The 13,443-nt window shown below is 42.6% G+C and overlaps 1 protein-coding gene across 4 annotated transcripts in view; it reads right to left on the reverse strand.

Annotated features, from left to right (window-relative positions):
• Nucleotides 1-13,443, reverse strand: part of LOC120927445 (synaptotagmin-like protein 5) — a 270,163-nt gene that overhangs the window by 119,202 nt on the left and 137,518 nt on the right. For all 4 annotated transcript variants that reach the window (XM_040338125.1, XM_040338127.1, XM_040338124.1 and 1 more), the window contains one exon: nucleotides 5,241-5,459. In XM_040338125.1, coding sequence (XP_040194059.1) covers nucleotides 5,241-5,459 — 219 coding nt within the window. The remainder of the gene's footprint in view (nucleotides 1-5,240; nucleotides 5,460-13,443) is intronic.

The following is a 13,443-nucleotide window of genomic DNA, read 5'->3' on the forward strand; positions in this document are numbered from 1 at the left end:
GGGATTGACCATTGAGCAACACTAAAGTTTACTTTTGGTTGCTTAGGGACCTTTGTGGGAGTTTATGTATAGTACCTTGGATTCTATTTATGAGTGATGAGTGTAAAACTGATCGACAAAAAGCTCAATTCAATAGGCTTTACACAAGCCTAAGCACTCTATTTTCAAACCATGTGACGGTAATTTTTTACTTTTATTGAACTCAACTGAAAAATAATGTAATTTTATTGTTCTGAAAATAAGTATTCTTATTCTAGTGTGTCTGACAACTGAGCATATTGATTGCTTAGAACAGGGGTGGCCAACCAATGGCCGGGGCGTCACATGTGGCCAGCGGAGCCCTCTGATGTGGCCCGCGGAGCCCTCTGATGTGGCCCGCGACCTCCTGCTCTGGACTGGTGGGTTGGCAAGCCCAGATCGCAGGTTGCCGACCCGCCATACCGCAGCATCAGTGTTGTGAATAAAGCTGGTGGTAGAGGAAGAATGCAGCTGCGGAGCAGAGCCCCATAAGCTGATGCGTCCTCTACAGTGCCGGCTTTTGCCACAAGCGAAGTCTATGGCAAAGTTCAGCTAACCCATAGGATAGACACAGGTGCACTACGCTTCACCCGCGGTGTGGGTAAACCGCAGCACATCAGTGTGAAAGCAGTCTTACGCCCTTTTCACACGATCAACCCGACCAACTTGGACCCTTAATTCACCTCTCAGAGCGACAGATGTCTGTTTACGCCGCCTACCTCCTGGATAAACAGAAGGGAATTCGTCCCCTTCCATCTGGGTGGATCAGAGGGCCTATAGAGTAGCCGTGACCTGTCATCCGCCCGCTCTGCTCATTGTGGCCCGCGACTGGTTACCAAGTTGCTTAAGTGGCCCTCGCTCTTCAAAAGGTTGGGCACCCCTAGCTTAGAAGTTGCAATTTACGAACACTGAAATAATCCATGATGGAAAATAATGAGTTGAATATTCAGATAAAACTTGGAGTTTACAGATTAATGTCACATTTTAAGCTATGGGCATAAGTATGAGCTGGGTTATAATGCATAAAGGAAAGAAAATGCAGTCACTGGGATTGTGGAGTACATCGGCTGGTTCTTTAAATCTACAGGGGACAGTTTGGTAGTTTAGGCATCTAGTAAGGTTGCCCGGGAAGCTTTTATTAGGAGCTCCTCCAGAAAGAAAACAGCAGGTAGTAGACTTCAGAACCACTTGGAATATTCCCACACTAAGGAACCACTGTAATCTATAGCTAGGCAAATGGAAGTCTGCACTGCACTGATCTACTTATCATTCTCCTTCCTCCTAACCTTGTCACGGCTAAATATCCAAAAAATGATGTCCAACTTAAACGACAACTTCATTTTAGGGAAGTTGTCCTTAAAGTAATCCCTCTACCCCCCTAAGTGTAGCCAGTATAGTGAAATACTTAGCTTTTTCCCCATGCCTGAAATTCTGCTTTCATAGCCTTTGCAAGTATTACATCCAGGTCGGGTCCACTTCCTAGTGAGCATATGCACTTTGCTAATTCTTTTTTATGGAAGGTCTGTACTTTCGGCATCCTCCAGCTATCCAGCAGAGTATGGTCTATCCAAAGAAATGAATGGGGCCAATGAGAGCATGTGCACAAAAAAGAGTAAGGGACCTTTTACTTGAAAGGCTAAGCAGCATGAGATAGGGCAACACAGTAAAGTGGGAAAGGAGATAGGTATTTCCGTATTCCAGCCAGTGGTGGGACAAGGTATTTCAGTGCCCAGGGCGGGGATGCCAAAATGCGCCCCCCCCCCCCGCAGAGCAGGGGGTGGAGCTAGAAGCAGCATAAAAAAACATATGTAATGGTTGCGGAGTGCACCATTATTTCTATTTAAATTTGTGATTGGTCATCACAATGATCACAAAGTACACCGCTTTGCTTTGATGGGGTTCGCAGCCAATAATGAGTAACTTGGCTGCCCGAGGGTGATTTCTGAAGATTATAAATGATGCGCTAGAACGAACTAAACCTGATCTTGGTCTTGCTCAAAAACCTCTTTCGATGTATGGGCAGCTCTGATCATTGTATTCTGACAGTGGAGGAGTCCTGCTGTCAGAGTACTAAAGCAAAGAAGGGGGATTCCTCCATCCATCTTGTTTGAGTGAAGGCAGGAATCTGTTCAGCCTGCTGGAAAAAAATAGCGTGTACTAGTACTTGTACTCATGTAAATGCTTCGATACCTAAAAACAATATTTTGCAGTGTGATTTGAGCTCATACATAATGAATGGGTTCATATCATACTGCAAAGAATTGCATGTGATATGAACAGGAATACGGTGCGATTCCTGTCCGAATCCCATGCCTTGTCATAGTGACTTCAGCCTGGGTTCACACAGGAGTGGTGCAGGAAATCGCACTGCATTCCTGTTCAAATCACATGCGATTCTTTGCAGTATGATATGAACCCATTAATTTTGTATAGGCTCATATCTCGCCACAAAAGGTATCAGTTACTGGTATCAGTGAGTACTTGAGCACAAGTATTGGTACTCGTAATTGCCAGTGCAAAACAGGTATTGGCGCAGCCCCAGTGTGTACCCATCTTTAGACAATGTGTCCGGGTGTTTAATGGACTCAAAGACAAAGCTCCTAGGAAAAAACAAATCTGCAAAGATGAGAATAAAGATAACAGGGAAAACATGAAAACATTTGTCATTGTTATTACTCATGCACAAGAACACTATTCTGTAGGTGAGCATACACTATACAATCTGATTGTACAATCTCTACGCAATCTCTGTTAGATTTACCAAAATATTGTAATATATGGACAAACCTAAACAATTAATTTAACTAGTATCCAATCAGTCAGGCCTTTGTACTACATAGTTGGTGGTAGATCCAAAAGATATTGTACAATAAGATTGTATAGTGTATTGTAAGCTGGAGGCTGCCCATAAATGAATCCGTATATATATATTTTTAATCAGTCTATGTCCGATCACAGAAAACTGAGCAGATCCCCCCCATCCACACAACTAAGGTGGTGCAGACATGTGTGTCCTGTGCAGAGCTCTCTTTTATCAGCAAGGGGATGTACAGACATTGTGTGCATCCCTGTGCCAGCGTATCATTCACTTCTATTGGGACCTGCACCTGTATGTCATGTTAGGATAAGGTGGCTGTGTCCATGCAGCCTCATGTCCCAGTAGATAAGAATGGGGTACTGGCATGGGGATACACACAACACCTATGCAGTTAGTTTTGCACAGAGTGACCCTGATCGCCGTCAACGCCGCTCGCGGCTCCTTCTCGCATCGGAAAATCCCCTAGGAGAAGCACTCTCCCTGGGGGTTTACCAAGCGTGCGCGCTCCTGAGTCCAGCATTTGCGTGCATAAACAGAGTGCCAGACTCGGCCCCACACCCGGCGTCCGCATCATTGGATTTGATTGACAGCAGCAGGAGCCAATGGTTGCGCTGCTATCAATCTATCCAATGAAGAGCCGAGACCCCCGGCTAGAGAGCGTTTGCGTGTCTCCGGGACGGGAACAAACGGGCTCAGGTCAGTAAAACACGGGGCTGGGGGCTGGTCAGTGACAAAAGTTTTTTCACCTTAATGCATAGGATGCATTAAGGTGAAAAAAACATGAAGGTTTACAGCCCCTTTAACAGTGATATGAAGCATGAAAGTATGTTAGTTACCTGTTTGCTGAATAGTGAGTGGCAGCCCAGCAGCACAGAGACATCAGTCAGCTTGGCTGATCAGCTAGAGAGGAGGGGGTCCAAGGAAAAGGACACAGGAGGAGGGGGCACTACAAAGAGGAGGAATGGGCTCCAAGAGAGAGATAACATTTATGAGATTAGGGGGGCAGAGCTGGTGATGTCTCGGACATCGGGACATTGTGAAAGTGAAAGTAGGAGTGATAGAGATGAGTGGAGAGGGGGGAGAGAAGACGCTGTTTAGGAGAGGGAAAGCACTGATAGCCGATGCTCCACTCTATCACTCACATGTACTGGTATAGTGCACAGTGCAGACAGGGGGCGGGCGCTACGATCGAGCTTACATGCAGGGACAAAGCCGCTCTCTGTCTGCTGTGTTACATTCTGCAGCCTGTTCTGTGGTGGACATGATTGTACCAGGCAAACTGCGCCCTCCTCCTGCACTAAATCATTGCGCTCAGGGCAGCTGCCCGCCCCGCCCCTGCCTAGTACCGGCCCTGATTCCAGCTATTAGTGAAGTTGTACTTTAAAGCGTACCAATCACAGTTTACACAAACCTGTATGTGTCTGTATAACCAAAACACATTATTATTTAGTACAATGTGCAGAAGGCGGAGCCTAAATATCTAATGAGCAAATATGTTTGAATAACCTTGTTTGTAGATTTTTTAGTAATATATGTGAGCAAACATGCTTTGATTTTTTTCATTATTATGATCTCAGTTATGGTATATCCAAGTAAATAGTGTATGAAGAAAGATAAACTTGATATCACATGTGAGCTATATACCGTATATACTCGAGTATAAGCCGACCCGAATATAAGCTGAGGCACCCAATTTTACCACAAAAAACTGGGAAAACTTTTTGACTCAAGTATAAGCCTAGGGTGTCCATCTGCATGCCTCACTGTACCTCACTTTGCCTCACTGTGTCCATGTGCATGCCTCACTGAGTCCATGCCTCACTGTGCCCATACCTCACTGTGCCCATGCCTCACTGTACCCATGCCTCACCGTGTCCATGACTAGACTGACGTTTAACATGGGAGTCTACTGAAGGGGTGCCCGGCTTTTAAAAATCGGTGCTCCCCGGCCGTAGGTCCTCCGGACAACAAACTTTGCACACTTGTAGAGTGGGGCTACATGTGTGCCAAGTTTGGGGTCCAGGGGACCTACAGCCGGCCGGTACCAGGTCCCTAAAGTTCGGGAGATCAGGCGCAAAAAGGTGACTTGAGTATTAGCCGAGGGGGGCATTTTCAGCACAAAAAAATTTGCTGAAAAACTTGGCTTATACTTGAGTATATACGGTACAAGAATACGTGCTATCGGCATAAATTTATAGGATTTCAGAATAAAAGAAAATGCAGAACATTTACATAACAACTTGTTTATCCACCGAATATATGTTTTATGCTGTATCATTTTTATTTCTCGTTTCACTTACTCTATATGTAGATGATATACAGTACATATAGAAGTATATGTGACATAACGCTTATTCTACCAATGTATGAAACACAGAAATGTTTTCCTACGAATTACACTTACGCAATTTTGGCACACACATTACACCTCCAAACTCTGTCTTTTACCACAACGCGACATGCTTTGCACACACGGAACTGGCAGGCTTGGCATAAGTCTCCACGGTCAAAGATTATCCCCAGCTTCTTCTGACAGCGAACACAGATTTTGGCACTGTTCTGGCGCAACCTGCTGATTTTGCCACCCTTCTTTTTGATTTCCAGGAGTTCATTTTTCATTTTCCTTGAATAAAACAAAATGCATTTTAAAATGATTTCATTGTGCATATCAGATCAGATCTATAAATTAAATACTATGACGCAGTGAGAGTTGTAAAACATACATCACAAGCACAGACAATCTGGACTATATCTGTCCATGGATATTGGACATCAATAGAGTATGGTCTTAATACATGGTATGACATTCTTTCTTTAACACAAAATGCATATATACATGCAGAGATATATCCTACAGTGGGGATCGAAAGTTTGGGCACCCAAGGTAAAAATTTGTATTAATGTGCAAAACGAAGCCAAGGAAAGATGGAACAATCTCCAAAAGGCATCACATTACAGATTAGACATTCTTATATGTCAAAAAAAGTTAGATTTTATTTCCATCATTTACACTTTCAAAATTACAGAAAACAAAAAAATGGCGCCTGCAAAAGTTTGGGCACCTTGCAGAGTTAATATGTTGTTCTGACCCCTTTGGCAAGTATCACAGCTTGTAAACGCTTTTTGTAGCCAGCCAAGAGTCTTTCAATTCTTGTTTGAGGTATCTTTGCCCATTCTTCCTTACAAAAGTCAAAGTTCTTTGAGATTTCTGGGCTGTCTGTCATGCAATGCTCTTTTAAGGCCTATCCATAGATTTTCAATTATGTTGAGGTCAGGATATTGTGAAGGCCATGGCAAAACCTTCAGTTTACGCCTCTTGATGTAATCCCCTGTGGATTTTGAGGTGTGTTTAGGATCATTAGCCATTTGTAGAAGCCATCCTCTCTTTAACTTCAGCTTTTTCACAGATGGCATCAAGTTACTATCCAAAATTTGCTGAAATTTTATTGAATACATTTTTTCTTCTACTCGTGAAATGTTCCCTGTGCCACTGGCTGCAATACAACCCCAAAGCATGATTGATCCACCCCCATGCTTAACAGTTGGACAGAGGTTATTTTCATTAAATTTCATTAAATTCTGTGCTCATTCCGGCCAGAAAGTTATATTTTAACCTCATTGGTCCACAGAAATTGTTTCCAAAATGCATCAGGCTTGTCTATATGTTCATTTGCAAAGTTCAAACGCTGATTTTTGTGGTGAGGACGTAGAAGAGGTTTTCTTCTGATGACTCTTCCATGAAGACCACATTTGTACAAGTATCTCTTTATAGTGGAATAGTGTACCACAACTCCAGTGTCTGCCAGATCTTTCTGGAGGGATCGTGCAGTCAAACGTGGATTTTGAATTGCTTTTCTCACAATCCTGCGAGCTGTTCTGTCTGATATTTTTCTTGGTCTTCCAGATCTTGCTTTAACTTCCACTGTTCCTGATGACTGCCATTTCTTAATTACATTCCGAACAGAGGATATTGACATCTGAAAACGCTTTGCTATCTTCTTATAGCCTTCTCCAGCTTTGTGAGCGTAAACTATTTTTAGTTTCAGTTTTCTAGTCAACTGCTTAGAAGAACCCATGGTGCTGATTGTTGGGGCAAGGTCAGATGAGTCTGGGCATTTAAAACTTTTGAGAGTGACATCACCTAATCTTCCCAGACGATGATTGAGAACGATCCATGACACTGGCAGGTCTCAGCTTTGCAAAAGGGGCAGTGCATGCTATAAATTCTGCAGGGTGCCCAAACTTTTGCAGACGCCATTTTTTTGTTTTCTGTAATTTTGAAAAAGCAATGATGGAAATAAAATCTAAAATTTTTTGACATATAAGAATGTCTAATCTGTAATTTGATGCCTTTTGGATATTTTTCCATCTTTCCTTGGCTTCGTTATGCGCATTAATACACTTTTTTACCTGGGGTGTCCAAACTTTCGATCCCCACTGTATGTGCATACAGTGTATATAACTACTGAACAACCTCAGTACTGTCTAAAAAAAAATCATCCCTTCATATAATCTTTTTGTTTATGCACCTGAAAACACAATGCATTTTCCGATGCGTGGGGGTGCCATTAAGATTTAATGGCTGCGGGTGCGGGAATGCAATATACACCCTGTCCCGCACCTGAAACCACCTGCAACAACATGAACCTAAGCTAAACACTTCCAGCACTATACATATGCAGAAATGTAATAAATTATTTAAAACAATGTGCATATATGGACACAAAGATAATAAAAAACTTCAAGTGCATAAAATACTGTGAATAAATAATAGATACATTAACAGTTCATAATATAGTTCATAAAAAAAAAGTGCAAAATCAAAGTCTTTTACGTGAATAGGTGCCTTCAATCAGGAGGAAAACGACAACTGAAGATCAGAAAAGATTTCTCTTCCATAAACACATCTGTGCACCAAACCACCAGTGATACTCAAAGCTGCTTCTTATGAAGCTAGATCTCAAATTATAAGAGGTTTAGCAGCACTTATAAAGAAAAATCCAGAGCATGGATGGATGGATAGGAGTTGGACCACCGGTTCCACAGCCAGCCACCACCAGATCACATTTAGATATTCTATCAATCAAGCACACAACATATACAATGTGTGTAGGCTACAGAAATTGGACTATCCAACCAAATCTTACATAGTTTGTCAAACTTTTTCAGACATCTCCTGCTCAAATACGTTGCTTTATAGAATAGAATCACCTTATTCACAAGTCATTTGCAGTATGATAATGAGGGTGTTATTGGTTTGTTCCAATAAAGGGTCAGTGCCTTGTGTGCATAGAACAATAATAGGCTAATCAAAGTGTGCCGCTCCCTAGGGGGTGCCAAGTCCTCCACCAAGCCAAGCAGGCATGTTGCCACTGTCAAAGGCACAGGCACAGAGGTAATCTATCTCACATATCCCCCCCCCAGCCCCTCCTAATACTCACCTGAGCTCCATCACAATCCAGCGATATGAATGAGTGTCTCAAGCCTACGGGGATTCTCCCTTCTCATTGGCTGAAACAGCAGCCGGAGCCACTGGCTTCCGCTGTTGTCAATTCTAGCTAGTGAGCAGAACCAAGAATCAATATCCAATATCTAGAATAAGAATCAATAAGCAGCCAATATAGCCCAAGTGGGATCGGATACAAAAAGTTAAAAAAGACTGTCAGGAAAACCAGACACTGAATTTTAAGAAAGAACGTATAGGTATCCAGTAAGTCCATCAGCCTAAAAAAAATTAAATTCCCCCTAATGTGTCTAGGACATTTATCCCCGAGTCAGTGGGTATAGAAGATTCATGATATAGTTACTGGGTAACTGAAGAGTAATATTACTTGTGTCTCCCTGCTTCACAATAGAAATACAATAGTATAATGAATCTTGCTTATATGCCAGAAAAACAGCCCTCACTTCACTCACTTCTTACATATTTTGTTATGTTACAGCAGTGGTTTATCATCAAATTAGTGGGTCTGAGTGCAAGATCCCAAGTGGGCCCCCTGGTGGGGTAAAAAGATAGGGGTGTTTCACTCATGCAATTAGTTATAAGAAAGGTAAAACAGAGTCAATTTTCAAAACTTTGCGCTAAACACACACAAAAATACAGAAATTTAAAAAAAATAAAGTTTTAGTCTGTTACACAATGTTGTAAATAAGTAATTTTTCTCCTTCACTGATGTAGAGGAGGCTCCAGTGATGGGCACTGATGGCACCTGATTGGCGGCACTGTTGGGGCTACACTGATCATCAGGACACTGATAAGCAGTGGTCTGCTTATCAGTGCAGATGACCCATGTGGATTTTCCCATTATCACCTCTCCTGACAGCATGTGAGGAGAGGATTGACAATAACCTGCAAACCCTGTTTACACTGTGATCAGCTGTGATTGGACACAGCTGATCATGTGGTAAAGAGCCGCTGTGATTGGCTCTTTACCCTGCTCTGTGGTTACTGCCGATGAGGGGCTCATTCAGGAAGCACAAGCATGGGAACGGGAGGACATCAATAGACACCCTCCCAGCAAAGTGGGACTGTGCTGAAGTTATTATTTGGCTATAGCGCAGTTGTAAAGAGATTTTATTTAAAAAGTGCGGTTTACTACTTTAAAGGGGGAGAGAGAGAGAGAGAGAAATGTCTGTGTCAGACTTGGATCGGCTGCAGGTGGATAGGTCAGTGGTGTAGCTTGGGTTGTCAGTGCCCAGAGCAAAGCAAGTAATTTAAAACTACATCAGCTGTGGGGTTCAAAATGAACAAAATTGATTTAAAAATAAAAAGTAAAAAGTGAAAGCAAGTGAAAACAAACAATCTAAATGAGAGTGATAAAGTGACAGTGTAACCAGCTAAAATATGCGGCCCCTAGATAGGTGCTCTGTATGGATGTAATATAGTAAAAACAGCAATCTAGCCTGCTTACCAGTGGCGGCCCGTCCATAGGTAAGTGCTTTTTACAGGGGAAAGGGGCACAGTGACATCATGGGGCACAGTGGTAACAAAGGGCACAGAGCTGACAATTGGCACAGTGGCATCATGGGGCACAGTGGTGACAAAGGGCACAGAGGTGACAATTGGCACAGTGGCATCATGGGGCACAGTGGTGAGTGACAATGGGCACAGTGGCATCATGGGGCACAGTGGTGACAATGGGCACAGTGGCATCATGGGGCACAGTGGTGACAATTGGCACAGTGGCAACAATTGAGGGGCACAGTGGCTGCGTTTGATGGCATGGCACAGTGGTGACAATTGATGCAACAGTGGCTGCATTTGATTGCATGGCACAGTGACTGCGTTTGATGGCATGGCACAGTGGTGACAATTGATGGCACAGTGGCTGCGTTTGATGGCACAGTAGCTGCGTTTGATGGCATGGCACAGTGGTGACAATTGATGGCACAGTTGCTGTGTTGCATGGCACAGTGGTGACAATTGATGGCACAGTTGCTGTTTGATGGCATGGCACAGTGGTGACAATTGATGGCACAGTGACTGCATTTGATGGCATGGCACAGTGGTGACAATTGATGGCACACTTGCTGTGTTGCATGGCACAGTGGTGACAATTGATGGCACAGTGACTGCATTTGATGGCATGGCACAGTGGTGACAATTGATGGCACAGTTGCTGTGTTTGATGGCATGGCACAGTGGTGACAATTGATGGCACAGTGGCTGCATTTGGTGGCATGGCACAGTGGTGACAATTGATGGCACAGTTGCTGTGTTGCATGGCACAGTGGTGACAATTAATGGCACAGTGGCTGCGTTTGATGGCATGGCAGAGTGGTGACAATTGATGGCACAGTTGCTGTTTGATGGCATGGCACAGTGGTGACAATTGATGGCACAGTGACTGCATTTGATGGCATGGCACAGTGGTGACAATTGATGGCACAGTTGCTGTGTTGCATGGCACAGTGGTGACAATTGATGGCACAGTTGCTGTGTTTGATGGCATGGCACAGTGGTGACAATTGATGGCACAGTGGCTGCATTTGGTGGCATGGCACAGTGGCTGCGTTTGATGGCACAGTGGCTGCATGTGATGGGCACAGTGAGGCTGCAATTTTTTTTTTCCGTTTGCACCCCCCCCCCCAAAAAAAAAATTGAGCACCAGCCGCCACTGCTGCTTACCTTTATACAGAAAGACCGCAGAGTTTGCACATGTGTGGTAGTATGAGGAGCAAGCCTGGTTTGAAATAACATAACTACCTGTATAAATACCCCACCTGAGGTAATGAACAACTCCTGAGGCCGCCCATAGCAGTCAGCAGGGACCAATCCCGTGGCCCCAAGCTCGGTGGATGCCGAGATGGCGCGGCTTATCCACGTCAATCCCTGCATCGATCCCTGCCCTGCACACTAGGGGACGTTCGCTCCCCATTAGCTCTATATATCAGGACACACCTACTCCATCTCCACCTGGAGCATAATGTGATGGAGGTGGAAAAGGAGCCCTCCCGCTGCACTCAAGCCTGGGACCACGGGATTGGTCCCTGCCTGACTGCTATGGGTGGCCTCAGGAGTTGTTAATTACCTCCAGTGGGGTAGTTATGTTATTTCAAACCAGGCTTGCTCCTCATACTACCACACCAGGTGGAAACTCTGGGGTCTTTCTGTATAAAGGTAAGGACTGGAGGCCAGATTGCTATTTTTACTACATTACATCAATGCAGAGCACCTATCTAGAGACCACATAATATAGCTGGTTAGACTGTCACTCTTATTTAGACCCTTTGTTTTCACCTGCTTTCCTCCCCTTTTACAATTACCATATATTTTGAAATCACTTTTGTTTATGTTGAACCCCACAGCTGATACTACACTGCATTATTTCAAATTCACATATTGAAGACACTCCTCATTACACTCATAGAACTGCCCACAAATTCCAGCTAACTGTCATCATTAACTTAGACAGCCTGAATGCCATATATATTAGATTGTATTTATGTAGGGTACTTACCGTATTTAAAGACCATATTATATAGCTTTTTACACCACCACTTTATCACTTGCATTTTATTTGTTTTCACCTGTTTACACTATAACTATATTGATAAAAAAATAATTAAGGTGTTTTTTTTTCTTTTCTATAACATTCACATATTGAGGACACCCCCTAATATATTCCCATAATTGCTCACATTTTCAGCCAGCAACTATCATTTGCTACTTATTATTTTTTAAATTTCCTGTAGAGCTCTACTCGGGGGATGATTTTTTTCCCAGCAAAACTATACCTCACTGGATATTCCACCAGTACATCTCTGTATACTGTGGTCTAGTGGCAAGATGCATGAAGAATATTTAAATTGATATCTTCCGGAAAAAGGTATCATATTTAGATATATTTTTCTCTCTCCCCCTCCCCCGTTCTCAATCTCTCCTTGGGGATAGTAGATATTTTGTTTCTTTCCCTGACCCAATGATTATTATAAATAAATGTAATTGTTTTTTAATGTTCTGCAAATTATACTTATATTTACATTTTGTTCTTAAAATCTACTTTGTGATCAAGTACATTTAAGAGGTCCTGAAAAAGTGGTAATTTCCACGAAACGCGTTGACCATAGTTCCTCATCTTAAACAGCCATACATGTCTGTAGTGGATAATGTTTTGCTGTTATCAGTATACAAGCCATGGCAATGTGATACATGTTTTTGAATAAAGATTTTGTACACATTTTTTTCTTACATAAGTATACTTGTGTGATCACTGTAGGTATATTTAAAATCCTACTACCTACCTTTTGTTGCAATATATTTACTATAGGGATGATACCCTCCACTGGTAAATTTTTCTAGTGGATCACCTCCCCTATATATACCCAAACACACAAAGAAATTCTTTGCCAAGACAGGAGAAAAACTTCATACTAGTTACCAGATGGTACAGGTCAGGTGCCCTGCAGTTTTACATTGCATTTTCGCATCCTTTTCAGACATCTGTTGGCATTATCTTGACTCAAAGGGGACCATGACACACATCTAGTAGGAATGCCGCCCTATCAGAGAATTCTGGGCGAAGATTTTTGCCGTTTATTGTAAGATTATGGTAACGCACATCCCTAATACACTAAAAATAGGTTTGCTTCCAATTATTCCAGGTCCCCTCAAATCAGTCAAGAAGGATGTTCTTCATCACTTCCTTACCTGTGCCAGAGTAGTTATACTCCGATATTGGAGATCTACTATAATACCATCCTTGGAGGCCTCAGAACTGGATTCAGTTAAACATCTGTTATCGAAGGAATGTGACAGATCGGAACAATTTTTGACAACATGGGACTCTTGGTCCCATTATATATTTGATTTCCACCTGAATTCAAAGCTCTGATATCGGAGTAGAAACATCTTGCTGTGTTTGAGCCATGGTGGAGGAACATTCTGATTCCTCATCCCATAAAAAAATTCCCTTGCCAAATTACACTACTTATACTTCACTCTCTCTTTTGTCTATTTCAGTTATGGACTGGAAACAGCATAAATACCTAACTATACACCATAAATTGGTTATTTACTATTATCTCAAATTAGTATATTTGATCCTTAAAAGGCAAATCTAGTTTATTCCTTATACCAAACATGTGATATTTGTTTCCTCTCTATG

The sequence above is a fragment of the Rana temporaria genome, chromosome 2 (assembly GCF_905171775.1).
Source record: "Rana temporaria chromosome 2, aRanTem1.1, whole genome shotgun sequence".
Taxonomy (NCBI): domain Eukaryota; kingdom Metazoa; phylum Chordata; class Amphibia; order Anura; family Ranidae; genus Rana; species Rana temporaria.